The 20,904-nt window shown below is 41.5% G+C and overlaps 1 protein-coding gene across 1 annotated transcript in view; it reads right to left on the bottom strand.

Moving 5' to 3' along the window:
- COL17A1 (collagen type XVII alpha 1 chain) overlaps positions 1-19,901 on the bottom strand; it is a 40,431-nt gene extending 20,530 nt beyond the window's left edge. The window contains exons 1-20 of the mRNA XM_021397446.1: positions 19,624-19,901; positions 15,863-15,928; positions 15,018-15,062; positions 14,225-14,323; positions 12,099-12,230; positions 11,683-11,730; positions 11,156-11,191; positions 9,475-9,522; positions 8,939-9,082; positions 7,836-7,991; positions 7,056-7,127; positions 5,925-5,990; positions 5,491-5,556; positions 3,753-3,917; positions 3,118-3,204; positions 2,937-2,981; positions 2,191-2,340; positions 1,377-1,592; positions 728-766; positions 290-316 (exon numbers count right to left, since the gene is read on the bottom strand). Coding sequence (XP_021253121.1) covers positions 290-316; positions 728-766; positions 1,377-1,592; positions 2,191-2,340; positions 2,937-2,981; positions 3,118-3,204; positions 3,753-3,917; positions 5,491-5,556; positions 5,925-5,990; positions 7,056-7,127; positions 7,836-7,991; positions 8,939-9,082; positions 9,475-9,522; positions 11,156-11,191; positions 11,683-11,730; positions 12,099-12,230; positions 14,225-14,323; positions 15,018-15,062; positions 15,863-15,917 — 1,696 coding nt within the window. The 5' untranslated portion in view covers positions 15,918-15,928; positions 19,624-19,901. The remainder of the gene's footprint in view (positions 1-289; positions 317-727; positions 767-1,376; positions 1,593-2,190; positions 2,341-2,936; positions 2,982-3,117; positions 3,205-3,752; positions 3,918-5,490; positions 5,557-5,924; positions 5,991-7,055; positions 7,128-7,835; positions 7,992-8,938; positions 9,083-9,474; positions 9,523-11,155; positions 11,192-11,682; positions 11,731-12,098; positions 12,231-14,224; positions 14,324-15,017; positions 15,063-15,862; positions 15,929-19,623) is intronic.

Here is a 20,904-nt window from a genome sequence, read left to right as displayed (position 1 = left end):
CTCAAGCACTTTGTGATTAAGCCAGGTATAGTTTCATTTCAGGAATGATTATCAACCAGGTAAAGGAAGTTCCAAGATTCAAAATGAGAATAGATCTCTTTCCTACTGTGACCTCTAAAATTGCCTTTGCCAGGAAAAGTGACGATAATCACAGAATATCGGAACCACCGGATGCATCAGTTTCCCTGTAACTTCTGGAGCAATAAACATTCATACAGGCTATACACATATACCAGGCCCTATGGCATGCTGCCATAGAACCTGAGACAGCAAGAAACTCCAGACTCACCTTTGGGACCTTGCAATCCCATGTCACCTGAGAAAAAGAGAAAAAAAATAAAATCAGGAGAGATTCTAGAGATATTTCTTGATTTGTTGTTGTTATTTTTCTAGTTGCTCTCTACCCTTCAATAAAACATGAACAAGTTTTGGATGAACATGGACACTTCACAGCTGCATAGGGCAGGACCAGACCCATCACAGTAGTGACATACAGGATCTGGTCTTTCCCACTCATGTAATGCATGGTGTGATTGGATTTTCTGTATTAATTCTGCATGAAACCAGAACCTCTACAGTTTAAATGGCAAATGAGCTTCATGTTCTTTTTCTTTAAGCATAAACCAGCAACAATTTTCTCACTGTCAACAATAGCAACATCCATTGCAAACTTGAGCATTGTCGGAACCAAGGAATAGGACAAGGGAAGAGGACTGTAAGGCTATACCTTTCATACCAGGTTCTCCTCTCTCCCCTCGGAAATAGCCTGCAACAGGAAGTGAAGGTGTTGTTAGACTGCATTACACAACAAAATAGCTAATGGCTTCACATACAAAGATTCCTCCAATTGTATTTTGAGGCTGCAGACAGCATAGGCTGTCAAACACAAAACAGCTTTGGGAGTAGAATTTCCTCAAGAAATTTGCCTTTGCCAGCCCTTGAATCGCTACAAGTTACAGGAAATCTCTGCAGCTAGAAGAATGCAGACTCCTCACTTCTTAGCCTACTTCCATCAAAACAAAAGTAAATATTTCCCTTGCTACTAAAAGTAGCACAAGAAATAAGCTGTGGCTTCAATCTTATGTTCAGTTCTTTCAAAATGGAAAACTCACTTGCTACAGCAAACAATACATCCTGGCACAGGATGGCATGCCCCTGCCATCCTGCTAGCTCTGATGGATGCATCACCAGTGTCACTGGCAGCACACTGTGCCCCAGCAAAGCCTCTCTGGGAGGACAGGTGAGGGCTCTGCTTTTGAGAGATTGCATTGCAATCTAGAAGTCCTTGTCTTTAGGCCCTTGAGAAAAAAACTTACTCATACTCCCCTTTAAATAACCCGTTCCAGTGCACCATCGCAGACATTTACTCCGCTCACCTCGTTCTATTTCCTTGTTCAGTCTGCTCTTCACCATCAACCAAACTGATTCTTCATTTTCAAAAGGGAAGGTCGAAGAGGGTGCCACACCATGAAGAAAATCTACTTTAGAAACATCTTTTTCCAAATACGGATTCCCTTGGTTAACTGTCAGGAAGCTGTGATTTATTTTTTCCAGGTTCTCCACACGAGATTTCAGCTTTCTCACTTCTTCCGCTGGAAGGTTAAAGTAAAACATTAGTGAAAACGTTGATGCAGGCACGTGCCTGAAATTCCAATTTCTAGCAGCAGTGACAAGGCAACACCGTGACAGCTATGGACAATGAATTTAGCAGGACTATTTTTGCAACTCTTTTTTTAGCAGGGAAATCTGGAGTTTCAGTGACAGCTTTGGAATCTGTTAGTCTCTGAGGAGAAAAAAGACCTCAGGAGTTTCCCTACCCTCCTCTCCTCAAGACTATATAATCCCTTACTGAAAGTTCATATTCCTTATTCATTCTTTCTGACAATTTGTAATATTTTGGTGGCGGTCACAACTTTGAGTACTGAATGTGCTCCTCTGGTAGTGAGTTACAATTCACTTGGCTTCTTTGCCAGCTTAAGCTCTATTTCTGCCCCACAGAACATTTTGTTCCTCTACATAAAACTCATTCCTGCAAGCAGAAGGAGGACCCTATCTCTGTATATTTCCCTTCTCCCACCTTGGCAGTAATCTTTCTCATAGACAGGGATACACAGATGTGGGATTCTGTTCAGTCTCAACTTTAAATACAGAGGCTGGTGACCCAGGCCAGCTCGAGCAATCATTTCTTACCCAGAGCAATGAGTCCAAAGAGTAATCCAAGGAGAAGCAACCATGCCAGAAGCAAACCAAGGAGCCACTTCCACCAACTACAGCAGGAACCACAAGGACACCAGGATGGTGCTGATCCGATCGCACCCCCTACGTCACCATTTCGTATTTCTGGAAGAGGCAATTTCATGGTGAATAGCTCCTTAACTTCAGAGTCAAGAATATCTTGAGAATAAGGACTCCAAGGTCAGATCCATTATACAAAGGGTAACAGAGAAAAATCTTTACATTTCATTCTGCAACAGTGGATGTTATTCTAATCCCTGTGGAAGCTGTAGACAGCTTCCCAATGGGAATTCCAGCAGGGCACAATAGCCAGTAGTTGTTAAAATAACTGCTGCAAAAACACAATTGCTTTGGGGTCAATTTGTTCTACAGTTTTGAGCTGTAAGTAACAACAGTAGTCAGCATGGTTTGATCCCTCTCCTCCCCACAAATCTGTCCTGATAGCAGGATGCACTGTACTGTCAGCCAGCTGATCTTCTCCAACAGTTAAGAAGTGCCACAACTGCCCCTTCATCCACAATAAAATACAGGTAACACTTTCTGTGGCATGTGCTTTGCTCATTACAGATGGAGCAGCCCTCTGAACATGCCCTCCCTTTGATGTCATCACGCAGAGATCATTCACCACACTCGAGGATAACAGCTTTTCATATGCTGTGCTCTGATGCTCCCTCCAATAAAGTATGAATAGCACCACTTACCTGCATATGTTGCTTTGTCCCTTGTCGGTGCTGATTTCAATCCTCCTGTTGTAACAGTAAAAGAAAATTTAACAGTCTTTCCATACACCATGAAAATTGGAGTGCAGGTTTGAAAGGGGAAGGTGCTAATGGAGGCAGAAGGAGGTAGCTCTCTTATATTGCCACAAGGAAAAACTCATACCATTTGCATCCGATTTCAGGCCAGTATCTGCAGCGTAAGAGGAAAGCCCCTGCTTCTCTTTCTTCAAGGTGTCTTCTGCAAAGGATCCTGAATGGGAATGAAATGCAACTGAAAACATTACAACTGGAGTTCAACCAGGCCAAACCTTTTTTTCAGAGTCAAAAGGCATGGTTTTTATTAGGTATTGACAACAGCTCTGCCACTTTAAGCCAGCTGCTGATCTATCTGTTGCTTTTGAAGTTCTTCACCTCCCGAGCATTGAGAAATGTCCCAAGGGCACTTCGGAGCTTCAAAGGCAAATGTTAGATCTAGATGCTGCTGGTGTGGTTAAAGGCTAAATGCATGCCAGAGATTCATAGGTGGCTTACAGGGCTTTGAATCAGGTGTAGTGTCCTGAACTCTCAACTTCACAGATAGAGAAGAACCTATACGGGCAGAGCTCATCTGGCTGCATGCGTAGGGCTGACCTTATCATACATTCTCTAGCCACACTGCTCTCACTTCAGCTGCATCAAAGTTTACTGTCTCCAGAACATGCCTTGCAGAGATGTTTCTGATTCATACCTCCCCCCCTCCATTTTTCTGCTCTCAGCAGACCCATATGTGAGTCACACATCCCAAGGAAGAGAAGTTACCTCCACTAAGCCCAGTGGAAGAAGCACTAAAGACTTTGCCACTATCCTTTGTCATGACTAAGAGCTCCATCTCCTTCTTTGCTGGGGCATTCTCTTTCTCCAGCAGTAGGAACTTGCAGTCTTTGCGCAGAAAGTCATCTCCCTGGGAGTTCAAAATGGTTCCACCTGGAATATTGGTGAAGGATGGGAAAGAGGAGGAGATGGGCGTATATCAAGAGTCATAACTACAAGCCACAACACTTTTGTTCATTAAAACAGGGAGTCCCATTATGATTGGGGTTGCCACTACTACAAGGAGCCAGCGAGGTACACATTGATCACTTGAAGATAAGAGAAGAGCTGTGTGTCTCATTAAATTTCTTTAGAGATGTGTATTTCACTAGCATGGGAGCAACTTCTACAGCACATGAAGAGTGTAAAGCATTCAATTACATACAGAGACAATTCGCTCAATGACCTCCTCTCTTCTCAAACACATCTATTAAAGAATCGCAGAAATTCAGTCTTAAGAGAGACATCCAAAGGTCATCAGAGCCATCATATCTCAAGCTAAAGAGCACCTTTAGCAGAGATTCTCTGTGAACCACAAAGCACTCCGTATACTTGGGAGCCAGGCATGGTTATGAGGCTTTGAACTGTGGCTTGCAGAGGTTGATGTCAGTATAAATAACGCTCAAAAGTATTAATGGGGTCACCCTTCTGCCATTAGGTAGCATCAAATATGCCTGGAAAAGATGAATCCCAACCATTCAGAGATTACAGGCCAGTAGAAAGACCTCCGTTTCTCTCATTAAAAAAAAAAAAAAAAAGCCAACAATCTGATCATGCGTAAGTTAGTTCCTTGATTTGAATGGTCAAGGCTGATACACATGAAAAATACTGTTTAGGTGTAACCTTGCAAATATTTTGGTTTCAAATGAAACATAGGTCTGTGTCCAGTTTTGGGCCCCTCACTGTAAAAAAGACATTGAGGCCCTGGAGCATGTTCAGAGGAGGGCGACGAAGCTGGTGAGGGGTCTGGAGCACAGGCCTTATGAGGAGCGGCTGAGGGAGCTGGGATTGTTCAGTCTGGAGAAGAGGAGGCTCAGGGGAGACCTTATCGTTCTCTATAACTACCTGAAGGGAGGTTGTAGTGAGCTGGGGGTCAGCCTCTTCTCTCTTGTAACTAGTGACAGGACGAGGGGGAATGGCTTCAAGTTGCGCCAGGGGAGATTTAGGCTGGACATTAAGAAATACTACTTTTCTGAAAGAGTGGTCAGACGCTGGAACAGGCTGCCCAGGGAGGTGGTTGAGTCATCGTCCCTGGAGGTATTCAAGAAACGTTTAGATATAGCGTTGGGAGACATGGTTTAGTGGGGTTATGTTGGTGGTAGGTGGATGGTTGGACTAGGTGATCTTGTAGGTCTTTTCCAACCTAGCTAATTCTATGATTCTATGATTCTATAGTGTCACGTGTCATCTTCTATCCAGTTACTTGTCTGTTGAACAGAAATAGCTGCAATAAAATTCTCCAAGTTACCACAAAGTGGGAGAGACCTGAATCAGGCCAGCTGATTTCTCATTCTGGCTCATTTACCTTCTTTTCAGAAAGGCACTAGTAAGGGAGTTGGCTGGTGACAAGTCATGCTCCTGAGAAGCCAGGTGCTAGTATCACTCAGATGGATGAATCTCTAATTCACTTTTATCATGAAACACTTGTACAAAGCTGTGCCTAAGCAACTGTGAATGATACACTCACCTGCTGAGGCAGACACACCAGTACTATTCACGGTGTTGCTCTGAGAAGTGTTCTTCATCCCATATGCTGCAATGAAGAAATCCCAGAATGAAAAAGATGGAGGATAGCAATGTACCTACACACACCAGCTTCGGGCTATACACCATTCGAGAATGTTCTCTCATTCAGGGCACGTAATAAAACTTAAATGAGCAAGGGTCTTCCTAGCAAGCCAGTTTATAGTGCTTACACAGACACTGGGAGCCACTCCTGTGTACGTGCAAAAGAGAGGAAATGCTCCTCAAAATCCCCTCACACCACATTGCTCCACACCAGAAGACATCAATAAAGGAACCTCTGTCATTATGAACATTCTAGTCATGATAGAAAAGGTGGGAGAATGCAGTACACATCCGGGACTCCCTTATTTGCTTTATGCTTAAATTGTTTCTGACCTGCAGAGGCTGCAGTGGCATTCAGGGCTGAAGAGCTTGGTGACAGATTGTTTTGAACTCCAAACACTGCAAAGAAAAAATCAATGCAATGGGAGTTAGAGAAGTCCTGCAGTGCAGGTGGTGTTCTGGCTGAAAACAAAACTAGTGATAATAACGATGACCTCAAGAGAATCCTGTTGGTTAGAAATTACCTTCAGAGCTCCCAAGAAATTCTGTCAGCTAGCTGGATGCATCACAATTCTAAGCATTTCTGTTCAAAACCTTTCTTACAAAACATTTTTCCTTAGACCATTTTGCTGTATAAGTTATTATTGGCCCCAGACAAAAACAGTGACCATTTTAAAACATTAACTCAGGTTAGATTGCAAACCCACTCTCATTGCTGCATGGAAATTTCTGGAGGTTCAGGAGTTGCGAAAACAAATACATTTGGGAAACTTGTTTGGTGCGACTGGAGGAAGCTTAATGAGACAACTGCACACACCATGTGTCAAAGTACTGTCCAGAGAGAAGCAAACACTTGAAGGTGGTACCTTCAGTGCCAGAATCAGTGTGGCAATATTAAATGTAGTTTACAGACTGCTTTCATACATCCTGCTCTCCATGGACCCAATCAGAGAACCTGCATGATGGCACTATGCTGAGTAGAAAAAATGCGTATGACTGTTTAAGGAAGAGAAGTGCTCTTGTGACATGGAACAGTGTCAACCAAAAGTCGTAAGTCAAGTGAAACAAAGGGTAATTATAGTGAAAACTGACAGCAGTGGGCCTTTATGGATTAGGACACATGAGTTTAACTTTCAGGAGGTTACCTTGAGTTGTCTGGGTGAAGAAACAGGCTGGCATAACGAGTGTCCTTCAAAAGACAAATTACTAATCTTGGAAAATTGCTAATTTTCCTCACTACCTAAATAAAAGTAGCTAGGACCTAATGTCACCTATATGAGCTATACAATGTACACCCAGAGTAATTCCTCTGTAACCAGAGAATAACTGTGGTGTACAGACAAGCAGTTGACATTCAGATGAGAAAAGAGGAGAAACAGAGTGATATAAATAATATCCCATTGTACACGTCTGCCAGGATTGTGGCACTGTGAAAGTGTGAAGGGAAGAGGAGAAAAACCTGACCTGTTGAGGAAGTGCTCAGGCCTGTGTTCAGAGCATGACTGCTAGGAGCCAGGTTATTTGGAACACCAAAAACTGTAAAAAGAGGAAGTGAAATGTTATTACTTCTATAACCCACAGAAATTAAGAATAAAGGCCACTTGAAAATGCAGTTAGTGCAACTGTACAATAATTGCACAGAGGAAAAATATTGAAAATTGTGACACAAAACCACTCTTTTACTGAACTCACAAAGCTGAGAAAAACCTATACCAGACAAATTGCAATCATGAGATAGTGTGAGAAAGCAAAGCTTTTACTAGCATGTTACCATAAACTTTCCTGTGCTTTTTTTCCCTGTAACTGCATCCCTGGCATTTAGAAGTGGGTCTTACAAGGTATAATCACTGCCAACATTGATTGAATAGATCTTTAATGTATGAGGATTGCAGGGTTAGGTCTAGTTTTTCTTACAATTGGCCAAGATAATTCAAGGTTCACTAGTCTAAAACTAGTTTTGATAGAGATAGTCTGGCCTCATTTAAGTAAATAATAAAGCTATCATAACAGTTCAGAGACAAGTCAGGCAGTCAGGAAAGTTGATCCCCACAACAAAGAACTTTCCAGTACAAACAGTGTAGAAGCAGAAAGCACAGAAAAGCAGAAAAAACGCAAGCGTATCTTCTGCCACCTCAGTTCTTCCCTCATTTTAATTCTTCTGACTGTGCAGAAAAGAGCACTGCTATTGACCCAGTTTCACTGTGGAGTTTTGTCCTTACAGCCTGGATAGTCCAGGGAGTATACCTGATCCTGTAGAGTGAGACATAGCATTGATCAAGGAAGAGCTCTGGCCCATGCTGTTATGGTATCCTCCAAGGGAAGACCCAGCAGGCAGAGTTGAGGACCATGTGTATGGAGGGAGGGCGGTATTCAGTATAGTTGTATCGTATGTCCCCGACACTGTAAAAAAAAAAAAATAAAATAAAATAAAAACAACAAACAGTAGCGGTTTGCAATGGGACTAGGCTTATTACTTAGTGTGCACTGTAGGTTTACATGGCAGAAAACTTGATCTGCCTTAAATTTCAATTACTTTTGTTGAGTCCATGCAACAACTCCAAGGTTAACGTAGTATAACTGATCTCAAATGCCAGCTGATTACAGCCCACTGGAATTTTAAAAAATGAGATAAAGACTGACCTGATAGCATGGCCATTCACAAAATATTTGGAGAAGATTTCATTGTTTACAGATGCTATGATAATACAATAAAACATTTAACGTGCTTCGGTCCACAATTCTGTTAATCCTGGACCAGAGACCTAGAAATTTTGCTTCCCACATGCATGGCTCTCGTTCAAAATTCCCAGTTTTAGAGAAAATTTCAGCCATCAGAAGGTAAAAAGGCATTGCTTTTTCCTAGATACTGGTGGAGAACAGTGCAGAGAATATGAACACCACTGCCTCAAGCACTGCAGTGAGGCTTATAAATAATGAAAGCTAGTTACAGTATTTTAAATAGTATTTATATTACTATCAAATTCTACTGATCTCTGAACCAGCAGTACGGCCAATAAATTGAACACTGATCTAAACGTTGTCTTCAGTGCTACCTTCATTTTGCTCAGCAATAAGAGATCACACTGCTCTAAGACATTTATGTAGAGCTCTTGTTTCAGCACCTCTGAATCAAACCTGGTGTCAGCAGGATATGTCTTAATTTTATGGAAGTAGACAAGTAACCAGTCAAAGACAGCCCTGGACAACCCTCTGGCATTTTGATCCTTTTTTCTGTATGTGGGACAGAGACCATGCATTCTTACTCAGATGTTCTTAACAGCTGAGAATTTTTATGGTAAAAATTGCTTGGAAGACTCCAGCATTGCTAACTATCCTCTGCCACGTACCTGACTGAGAGCTCTCGGTAACCATTTTTGTCTCTACCACAGCTTTTTTCGGTATTGGGAGGGTACTTGATGATGATCGAGTAGGGCTGCAGCTGGCTGATCGACTTCCTTTCAGTAAACGTTTTACATCATCCAACTCCGTCCCTGGCAAGAAAAACAAGCATCTAGATTTACCCAAAAGCCATTGTTTCATTGAACTGTAATCCTGCCCTGGATAAACCATTCAGTGGAATTTATTCAGGAATGTCTCAGAAGCTGTATTTTTCTGGAGTGCCACTGACATAACAAAACTTCAAAGGCCACATTTCAGGGACTAAGTACAACTCTACCCTTGCAAGACCACCACCTAACCCACAGTACGCTCCCTTGTTCAGTAGAGGGAGATAAATGAAAATTCTTACAGCAGATATAAAGGATGACATGCTGCTATCTGTCATTGTGAAGAGTGGATCCACAAGACACTGTAGACATATCTAGAGCAGCAACACACTCTACATTATACCTGATCCCCCTGGAGTATAAGTTACAGCACTTACACCTGCCAGAGGGAGAAGCGCTCTGCAGCCGGACTCTTATTTCACTCTCTGTGAAGAGAAAAAAAGCAGATCATGAATATGGAGTGCAATGTATTTATGCCCAGAGCTGAGAATGAATCTTTAAGCTGAAGTGAATCCCTCCTTCCTGCTGTCTGTGTTACCTTGCTGCTTGATCTAAGCAGCACTCATGGCACATATTAATTTCTTGTAAATTGGCCTGGGTGATTTTTGTTTTGGGGTTAGATTTTAATGTTTTTAATTCCAGAGAGCTGTATTTTATTCCTTGCATGCTTCTGTTGAAGTCAATAGCATTGTCAGTGCCAATCAAATGAAATACCTAATTCTGCAGTCCTCAATCACATTGATATTCCCACTCATCGCAATTACTATCATTATTCTACTGAATAAAAACCTAAAGAAAAGAAGCTTCAAAATTTTAAGGCTCGCTAAATACAAAAGTTCCCTACTACTTACTGGGTAAAATTCATACTGTCATCTCTATAATGGGCTGTAGGATTTAGGCTCTTGCAACCTTCTGCCTTTCATTTTGGCTCCTTGAACGTAACCCCCTACTTGAACAAAATTCCACTGAAATAAAACTGTCGGATCACAATCAGACATTTATTAATCCAACAATCTTTCCAGATACTCCAGTTTATTAATTACTGACTTTCACTGTCCAGCACAAGAGACTACAGAGTTAATCTGATTTGTTGGGAAAAGCCTTTAAGCTTACTACCTACAAGCAAGGACACAAGACTCATGTTCCCTGAGATGAAATTTGACAGTGCATACACTCTAAAAGAAACTCTGGCTTTGGAGTTTAGGTAGAGAAGTTGATAGATTGAGACAATTTTCTGAAGTAATATGGGAAGCTGAACATGGTTCTCTGGTATCTGTTTTATTACATATGGCCCAGTTCTGCTGGGAGGTATGTACTATGCTAGAGGAGACCGTGAAGATCTGAGGTAGAATAAATGGCAATTGTGACTTTCTCCAGGAGGAGAGTGCGAGAGTATACTTTGATTTATATCCACTGCCAAAATTAACTTGGATAAAATGACATTATAGTTTTCTCCTCAAGCAACTGGGAACAGATATTAAACTCTTAGACAGTAATATAATCCTGCTTTCTCCAATGCTGTTAATAAATTATTAGAAGAGCTAAACAATTTAAACAATGCAGTTTCACAGTGAGCTCACTAGGTAGACTGCAGTAAGTCCATCATTTCTTCAGCCTCTCCTTACCACCAGCGTAAGACCGTTTCAGGGAAAGGCCTTATGGTTTCTAAGATAAATCTCAGGAAGAAAAACATACATATGATAATCATAAAAACACCAGAGTGGGGGTCACAGAGAATGGCTGGACTGAATTCACGGTAGTGAACAGTTAAGATGGAAAACTATGTCCTGTCCCCAGAGGTCCAGGTCCCCAAGCAGATTCTCCATTCTGACACAGTGCTAACCACCATGACATTCACTAGAGTCCTTACACTGAGCTTGTTTGAGCAACTGTTCACAGATAAAATCGTTCACATCTGCAGTGGTGTAAATCCAGATATCTCACCAGACTCTAGATGTAAACCACTTTGATCCCAGCTAAGAAGTAAGTCCATCTGACACACCCTGAATCATACTGGAAAAAAACAAAGGCGGCTTCTAAAAGAACAGTACCACTCACCTCGACTTTGGCTTCTCCCTCTTGTGGAGGCAGATGCTGTGAATATCAAACAGAGAAAAGCAATATTAGGTTCAGTATAAATACAACACTTCATAGCCAGTTCATCTTTGCAATTACACCATATGAATATGCTGAAGTCTAAAAAAGAGCAAGTGGCAGAGGATAGCCAGCAATGGCTCAAGATCTTAAGGGATTGCACTTTTTTGCTTGGAGCTATTCCCCCAGGTATGGGACAGCAAATGTCATCAAGTATCTTAGGTTTTCCTATTCATGCTCTATACCGTATTGGGATTGGTTGAAGAGTAGCTGAGGGTAGTAAGTATAATATAGTATGCAGCCTCTACTGGAATCTGTACTAGCTTGAGAGCCTGCTGTCAGCTGCATTCATATAATTTCCAGTAGCTCCTCTGAAGTCACAGAATTGCACTGGCTGTCCAATACAGAGGTAACATGCAGAAAGCCACTGTAGTCACCAACTCACATGACCTTGCCATAATATTCAGAGAGACAGTTCCGAAAGAACATACCAAACTCCTTCCTGGGGAACTCTGGAGAAGAGTTAGCACTGGAGCTCCCTGCAAATAATAGAAAGGTGTCATTAATACTTTTTAGAAGATCAAGAGCTTTCCAAACATCTTCCTGGTACCCGTCTAATTCCAGTAAGTAACAAATATTTCCGTTCAAAAAGACCTATTCAGCATTAATGAAATAGCTGCTAATGTCTTCCAACAAAAATATGCCACAACTCCTCTTAGAAACGAGTGTTAACATAAATAAGACTCCATCATTCAAATGTCACCATGGTGGCTTTTTTCCTAGCAAAACCACTACAGATGAGATTCTTGCGCTATTTAGGACAATCCTGCATTAATGTGCTGGAAGTCCCAAGTAACCTCAGCCTGCATCACGTAGTGCCTCTTTTCTACGGCATATTCTGTGATACCTTCATATGTTGCATGGCGGTTGACATAGGTTTTTCTTTCAAATGTTGAGCCAGGTGATTTGGTGAGAGTTGAGCTGGGAGACTGTGTTTGTCTGTAGCCAGATGATGATGAATTCAGTCTACCACTTCCACCTATTGGCAAAACAAAACACTCAGCAAATTGAAGATACACCCTGGATGTGCACCCTATATGTCCTGAGTACTTTATGTTTGTATCTTCTGAGCTGGACAGATCTGCATTAGTATCTCACAACTAGAGATGGGCAAAAAACCCACATTTGGATCTAACTCTGACTGTCCTCACCTTTCACTGCAAAGAGGAATTTATCTTTGTATTTTAAAAATGACTCATCAATGATTTCAGTAACAGGTTCTGATTTTCAGTAACAGCAGGTTTTGGCCTAGGGGGATGAATGAGACATTTGTGCTGAGGAGGAAGACACCTGGCTTTAAATGGGCCTGGGTTTTGGTTTGGATACAGATCCACCTATAAACTCCAACGTTATATGATGCAGTCCACAAAATCTTCAAGATTTTTAAAATAAACCTGGTAGTGTTGAAGTATGTTGTTCATGAGGTGAGTGAAAGAAGAGCTGAGCTAGCTTCCTGTCCAAAGCAACTAGCCACATTCTCACTTAGTCATGCTTTAGTCAGTCCATTTCCAGGAGATGTGATAGAGGTGTGAGTCAGGTCCAAGGCTGTTTGGAGGTTATCAGTGGCTGTTATAGTTAGAAAGAATTTCCCTTCCTAGTTCATGTCAGTGTTGTGGGAAAATAACTAAGCAGCCATAAGGAATGTGTGGTTTGTGGAGGGACCAGACTCTTGATTGGACTCTTCTATGAAATCTAACACTGGAGTATGATCAGAGTGGCAGCACAAGGGTAGCTCTGTGATGAGGGCAATATATGCACACTGATGCATATATTGCCCTCTGACTGGTTCAGAGATCAGACTGGTTATTGTTTAACTATCACTGTAAAAAGAGGACATCCTTGTGATCTCAAGGTGTTTTCTAACTCATTTTCCCTTCTACAGGGACCTATTTTAGTTTGTGACTTTTCCACTTAGTTGAGCAAAAATAACTACAGTGACAAGTGGAACTCTGCTGGAGACATTCTGCCAGCGGAGTGGGAAAGCAAAGATTACCAAATGCTCTGCAAAACTTAAAGAAGTTCAGATTCTTTTCTCTTCCTCCACACACTGAAAAAAAACTAACAAGGAAGATGCAATCCCACAGAGTCGTTTAAGCTAAAAGCTTTGAGGGTTGGGTTCCGTTCTCAGTTAAACTGGTGCCAGTCTAGACAATTGGTATCTGCACCAGAGTTACTTCACATCTGCCCAGAGGTGAAGTGGTTCTACACTCTGGCCTTTAACTGAAGATGCTGAGTGTACTTCAGGTCTATAGGGTATGCCTGATTCTCCCTTTGAGCTTCCACACTGCACTTTCCTCTCTTGTCAGCTCTTCCAGAGAATGGAAAATGTTTCCTGTAAGGACTGTTATCCAGTCTGTCCCACTGTGGATAGTGAGAGAGGTGTGCCAGAAAGCTTGGTAGAAAGATTATTCTTCAAAAACCTTCACTATGACAATCTAACAGCTCAGCAAATTATGTTGTTAGAGAGGAATTGTCTTTATGGAGTAGACAGGACATACTGATTTAGCACATCTAGAAAACATGCAGACCATTCAAAGTGCTAAAGTCATGGATACCCTGACAAGAAGATAGATTCTATGAAATCATCTTATTCTGTTCTAGCATCCTACTGTATTCTAACATCAGTAAGATCAAGAAACGTTAAATAAAGCCATCTTTTGAACAAAAATTCTCAGAAAGATTGTGATTTGGAAAACTTGAATAAAGAGAAATTTGATTTCCAAATGACTCAAGGACAGCTGGAAAAGTGTTTTTCAAAGGTTACTGAAAACTACACTGAAATCAAGTTTTCCCTGCAGAAAATGAGAACTTTGCCATTTACTCACCCATCCTCACAACCAGCTTTAAGGAAGGAATAACTTTGCTTTGAGTATTTGCCTTTTCTACTTTAAGAAACCCCATTTTTCTCACCCCTGCCCCGAATCTCTCCTCAGCCCATTTATGCTTGCTGTTACTGATATCTTCATTCCTTACTTGAAGTCACATAGCCACTGCTATGGGTGTAAGACCTCTTTTCAACTCCACTTCCTCCAGTGTGGGACGATGTCTTGAGTCCACTACTGCTCCCTCCTTCTGGAATAGACGAGCACAAAATGAGATATTTTTTCGGGATTAAAGATGAGAAGAACAAAAATACTACAAGACAAGGCAGGAGGTACCCAAAGCCATTCTCACACTCAGTTTCAAGGACAGCTTCATGTTTCAGAACTGCAGTGAAGTACCTTGGCAGAGCAGATAAGCATTCAAGACACAGACCCAGCAGGTTTGTAGTCAAGTTTTGATTTGGACACATGTTGGAAGATTCTCCTGTTAACTCTCATCATAAATGAGATAGTGCAATCCCTTTTCAACCCTACTGCAGAATAGACAATTCTTCTACTTGTTACACAGAGTGGAAATAACCTGCGACATCTGTTACTATGCAAAGGTATTCACTTCCTGTTGTCAGCTGGGTAAGATGGAGGCCACAGACTCATCATTTTTGATGCTTGTTCTCAAGAGACAGTCACCACTACAGACTCTATATCTGGGTGCACACTCTTGAAGAGCCAGGTCTACCCGTCTCAGTGGACTCGGGCTTTGTTACTGCTCCTTCTCTCCACCAACATGTATTTTGGGAGAAGTATTTCTGAAAATAGCTTCAACTGTTAGTCTTTCTGCACTGAGACCTGTAGCACCCAGGGACTTATGGAAGTAATGAAGCCAAATAACACAGAAGGGCAGCAGTCACTAAGCAGAAGTAATGCAATGGATCACAATTACTTACTGGGTGGTAAAGATGTCAGTCTTGTAGTTACTGTCTCTGTAATAACTGAGGAAAGAAAAGTTATTATTCAGAAGTTATTGCATGTTCATCTAGCCAGACAAGATCAATGTTCCACTTCATTCCATGGAAGAGCATGAATTATTCAAATAAGATTGACTCATTTAAAGAGAAGTCCCTTAAGACTATATTGCCTGGGGACTGAAAGCTGTGTGTTTTCAGACTTCTGCCATGTTACAGCAACTAAGAGCATCACTGCCATGAAAGACTTCTTTTCCTTTAAAAAATTCCTGGAAACATGAAAGTAATGTTATTTCAGGGCACTACTGAACCACAGCTGTAAAAGTAAAGCCCAGGTCAGACTCCTTACTAGCTTTCTATGGAACCTGCTTTAGCAAGGGGGTAGGACTAGAAAATCTCCAGAGGTCCCTTCCAACCCCCACGATTCTGTGACTCCTACCAGCTAATTTTCACAATGTCAGCAGAACCCTGTTTTTACCCTATTTTTATACAAAGACAAAAAAGATATCTAATAAACATTTTCTAGACCATGCAGGGCATTTGCCTCGGAGGCAGGAGAATCCAAATGTCTGCACAACTGGCTAGAAATGTTTCTGGCAATCATTCCTGGTTAAACAATCAGGTCATTTTACAAGTCTCTAAATGTCTGTTCTTGCCCTACTCTATCTTTTTTTCTGACTTTGACAGAAATATCAAGGACGGGTGCAGAATTTAGTTCTGGACCCCTGGTCAGCATTCAATCCCTTACAAAAGTGTGAATCTGGTCGTCTCTTTTTTTGGTGTGTGATCTAATCTCGTGACATGAAAATAAAAAACGTTCTCCTTACGTCTCTCTGTAACTTCTGATCCATCCTGCCTCGTTTTCTTTGTTACAGAATCCATATCATTTCCACCTGCAGGGAAACCATAAAGACAGTGCTCAGAGCTTTGTGAGGAGAAGATGATGACAACAAATCCCTACAAGTCCCATCAATGTTCTCTCTTCAGCAGGGGAACTGCCTGAAAGTTACCTATGGCAGAGAGTTTAAAGTATCTTTCCAGAGCCATCTGAGTACTAACAACAGACCAGCAACAAGTCCCTGCAAAACTGGAAGCTACACAGTGCATAAAGGCTGAAATAGCAGGAGGGATTGTGAAGCCAGCAGGAAAGCTAACGGCAACCAGAGCAAATTCTGTCAGAACGGGACAAGTTTAGACCTGGATTTACATGCAGACTTTGTGGCAGTACACCATAGTCTTTAGTTGGATCTCTATAAAATTTTAACAAAACCACAGGATACAAACATTAGTCCCACACATCTGTTCTGTACAGAAATCAACAACACAGGACTAGAAATGCAGACAAGATCATGAGTTCTGCCTCTGTAACCTGCACACACTGTGCCAGTTCTACAAGAAAGCATAAGCAGAAATATCATAGCAGTTTGACAGTACTACTGGCATTCTCAAGATATATTGATGCTAAAGCCAAAGAACTGACTTGAGTGAAGCAAAAAAACCACCACCAGAGGTACCTTTAAACCAGCTGTTTTCAGCAGCAAGGAACTTAGGGTAGGAAGTGCTTTATCTTGTTTTACAAACCCATGTCTGCAGCTGTGGCTTCTAAGCTAATTTAATGCCAGCTCAGGTCAGTCTACACAGTATTGGAACTGCTGCCGTAAATGCCATCTATATTCTTCATGGCTTGGATCCCCCTCACGTCATAATTAAGTTTCTGGCAGAGGTATGACTGTCTGCCAAGGCAGAAATACCACAAAGAAACACTATTACTGTGGAAAAGTAACAGAAGCTCAAGAGAAAACACTCCTGTTAGAAGGAAATATACAGTTGCTCACCCCTAGTCTAAGATAACATTTCATCTTGCACAGTTGCAAATGCTTCAGAGATTTTAATTTGTGTAGAAGGTGATAATAACTAAAAGCTCTCTGCTGCATTTGATGACTCTTTCTTCAAACTGAAAACTCAACTACACAGAAAACTACAGACTTAACAGGGTGAGTCTAAAAGGTTTTGGGCAAAACTCCCTCCAAGTTTCCAAAGTCCAGCTTGAGGAAGAACACAAAACTGTGCACTCCAACTCAGCTACCACCCAAGTTGGGTCCTCATGACTCCACTTACTCTTCTGCACCTCCCACTGGTGTTAGGTTTGTACATACAGGTAATGACACAAGGCAGGAAGCAACAGAGAATCTGGAGGAATATCTGAAGTTCAGATTCAGATATGCCTCCGAATGGCACCCCATGTTCCCAGAGCTGGAGAGGAACAAGCTGAATGTGGAAGGTATGCTATGCATCTTGACAAGGAATACAGCTTTACATTCAGAAACTGCTTCTTGACTGCTTTGTAGTCCCAGAATTTCCCTTCTGCTATTGGGAAATTGTGCTGGTTATGGATGCTCTACCATAGGCCAGTATCACCACTGAATAAACACATCTTCTATGTCCTTCCTTCCCTTGAGAAAGGGGAGTATCTTGCTCTGATACCAATCAGAAAAAAAATAAGGAGAGATAAAATGATGTCTTTGAAGTCACACATCCCACAGCTGAGCCCAGCCCTGGCACACAGTGCATTTTGATCTTGCATGTGTTTTTGCCACGTGAATGCAAAAGGCAGCCCAGGATCCAGTGGGCTGACTAAGCTTGATTTCCATTATCTGCCAGGACTGACTCACTTCACCAGCTCCTCCTACCTGGATTCACAAAGATGTAGCTGTAGGCTACGTCTGAGGTAAAGCAGTAGGGCTGTTGAATCAGAGAAGTCACCAGCAATTATTTCAGAGCGATAAGCAGGAGCTCATGAACTGGGATCACTCACAAATAGTGGAGGTGCCTAAGACAGGGCAACCCTAAAGCTGGTTTAACATAAGCTGGGGCTGAAGGGTGCTAGTGGCACTCATAAAAACAGAGAACTTGCACAAGGAACCAGGAGAGGTCTTGTAAGACCATAGTTGTGCACGCTGCTTCCTCTCTGTGCAGCTGAAAAGCAGGATGGTGAGAGCAACCCAGCTTTATAAAGCATGTCTAATCTCTGCTTTCCATGTAAGACCAGCGCTGCCAGGTACCTCCTGCACCTTCTGTTCCCATTGCCTGCAATGCCGGACACCGGCAAGATTGCTAAGGCAGCCTGAGATGGAACATTCAAACCTGTTTTATTATTTTATAAGCTACATATTACTTGTGCGCAATGGCAATAAAATTTATTACAAGCATTTTTCAAAGGGGAGGAGAAAAGCTATTTTATAGCCAAGAAGACTATAATATAAAAATGAAAGCGGGTGCATTTCAGATTCTTTTATTCCTCCACAATGTCCTTCCAGTTTTCACATCTGAATGCCGTTACACGCTCGCAGCACATCCTTTCAGCTCTCTCCTCCCTCCCTTAACATGGTTCATGCTGCTGTGAGGCACTCCTGTAAGTGAAAGAGGCACCAGCAGCTGCTAAGATGAATTATATTTAATGTCAGAGGAACCCTTTGATCATAAATACTCTAAAACTCAGCAGATGCCTCCAAATAATGTCACTGATAGTGCTAAAAGCAAATGCCATAGCTCCCATCATATCAAATGCCTGTTAAGATGCATTTCGGGTGCCACTGTCCTGGAATTTATAGAATTGGTTAAAAAAAAATGCTCCCTTATCTTTCTTTCACCTCACAGTCTAGGAACTTGACCTTCTCATTCTGCTTTAAAAGCTATTCCTTTCACTTCCAGTTACTCAAGCAAAAGCAACATGGTCAGAATAGATGTCTTCCAGAACTGCTCATTTAGTAGGTTCCCTCAAATGATGCTAATGCCAGGGAAGTAAGTTATATGCAAAACTTGGATGAGCTGTAGGGCAACTAACATCCCCAAAGCCACACAGTAAGACTCAGTCCAAAGGCCGGAAAAGAAAACAGATCTTCTACCTTTTCTCACTGTATTTACATTGCTAGACCAGCTGCAAGAAGGATTAAAACCACTTCTCAAATCAGACTTTTCTGACTTATTGTGATGAAGCTTCAAAAAAGTCCATAATGAATGGCTCACAGCTGATAAATAAATTCAGCTGTACGACACAAGCAAAGCCTGTCCACAGCAAAACAGACTTTGAGTCAAAAGAAGTTCCTGGCACATTCAGGACTTACTCCTTCATCTTACATTCTGAATCCACCTTTTGAAGCCTCAATTTGCAAACATTATTCCTTCATCGTATTTCAGATCCTCTCAGTTTTGAAAATAGCCAATTTCACCACGCTGGTGCCCTTACAGAAAGGAGAACATACAGTTAACTTTATCTATTTGCACAGCAGTTTCACAAAATGTATTAAAAATGTACACTGAACTTGGCTTCACATTTCTAATCTACCAGCAGATACACTCCTTTAGCTCGATAATCAGTTTTAAAAGCTACGTTCATGGACAAATACAAAACCCCAAAAGACCCAGCTCTACCACAATCTTAATTTTACATGGTATTCCCCCATAGAAGAAACATAACATCTCCACTATTTTGCCTGAGAATACAGTATTCTGCAAGGAATCTGGAAGAGCAGATATACAAGATAGTCTTTTATTCTGTTGGGTTTTTTTCTTCAATAATGTAACTTACCTCAAATGCTTTGGTTACTGAAATGAAAATCTGATCTTCTCCTCAACCGTATCCCGTTTCCTATATAATTTGCCACCTACACTATCATGTCCCTCCAAAGGTGTGCGGAATCTGAATGATGATCCAAAAATGCTCAGCTCTTCTTAATTTAACCTGTTTTACTCTCACCCTTCTTGTGCTTTTCTATTCCCCTGCTCTTAAACAAGTCCTGACAAAGGTGTGTCGCGGTTTCCTGCCTCACCCTACCCTTCCAATTATCTGACACTCACTGGAAAAAAAAAGTCTGCCTCCAGGAGTCAAACTTCACCCAAAGCATGAACGCTCCTACTTATTTGCTCAGGTAGATTAACTATGCAGATCCCAGATGGGCAAAGCTGGGAAGGCTTGAGTCAGGGAAAATGAACTATTATCGCAGTGCTTTCTGAGACATGATCTGACATTTAACACATGAATTTCACCTGTTTTGGCATTTTCTCACAGAAGGTTATGCAGCACCTGCTGACGTTGCTGTGAAGCTGATGGTGAGATAATCACATTTTGCTGCTTACATACAATGGATTAAACTCCCAGCTAGCAAAAATAGGCTGAAAACCATTGTAATCAGTACCCTGAACTGGTCTGCAGACCCCACAGATATTTACATTCTATAAAAGAGGCAGCATTATTAAATATCATAAACAAATACACAAGTTTTAGTAAGTAAGACCATTTCTTCTGTATCTACCTCTTGCAAAAGAGCAACCAGAGGGGTCAAGGAAATGTGTGCAGATATGTTCCTAGTGTTCACTAGAGACTTCCTGAGTTAAAGACAGAAGTTTCGCAATCATTCCTTGATGGAATTTTTTCCATTAATTTGTCCAATTAGTTTTGGAATCTGTACAATAATTTAGTATACCAGTGTCTTACAGCAAGGATTTTCACAGTTTAGATATACCTTGCAGGAAGAATTTTCCTCCTAGTGTCGTTTCCTAATAGTGTCGTTTGGTACCCTGTGTTTATAAAATCAGAATTCGCCATAGCTTCACTTACTCTACACAGACTTTGTCAGACTTGTGCCGCTGAATGGAAGAGAACTTAGGATCGCAGAATTATTATGATTGGAAAGGACCTCCAAGATCATCTAGTCCAACCATCAACACATCACCACCATGCCCATTAAACTATGACCTTCAATGCAGCATCTACCCATTTCTCGAAAATCTCCAGGAGAGGTGACTACCACCTCCCTGTTCCAAAATCTCACCACTACTTCTGAGAAGAAATTTGTCCTCATATCCAGTC

Source organism: Numida meleagris, chromosome 5 (genome assembly GCF_002078875.1).
Source record: "Numida meleagris isolate 19003 breed g44 Domestic line chromosome 5, NumMel1.0, whole genome shotgun sequence".
Classification (NCBI taxonomy): domain Eukaryota; kingdom Metazoa; phylum Chordata; class Aves; order Galliformes; family Numididae; genus Numida; species Numida meleagris.
The sequence above is the reverse complement of the archived record's forward strand: the minus strand, read 5'-3'. Positions and strand labels throughout refer to the sequence as shown.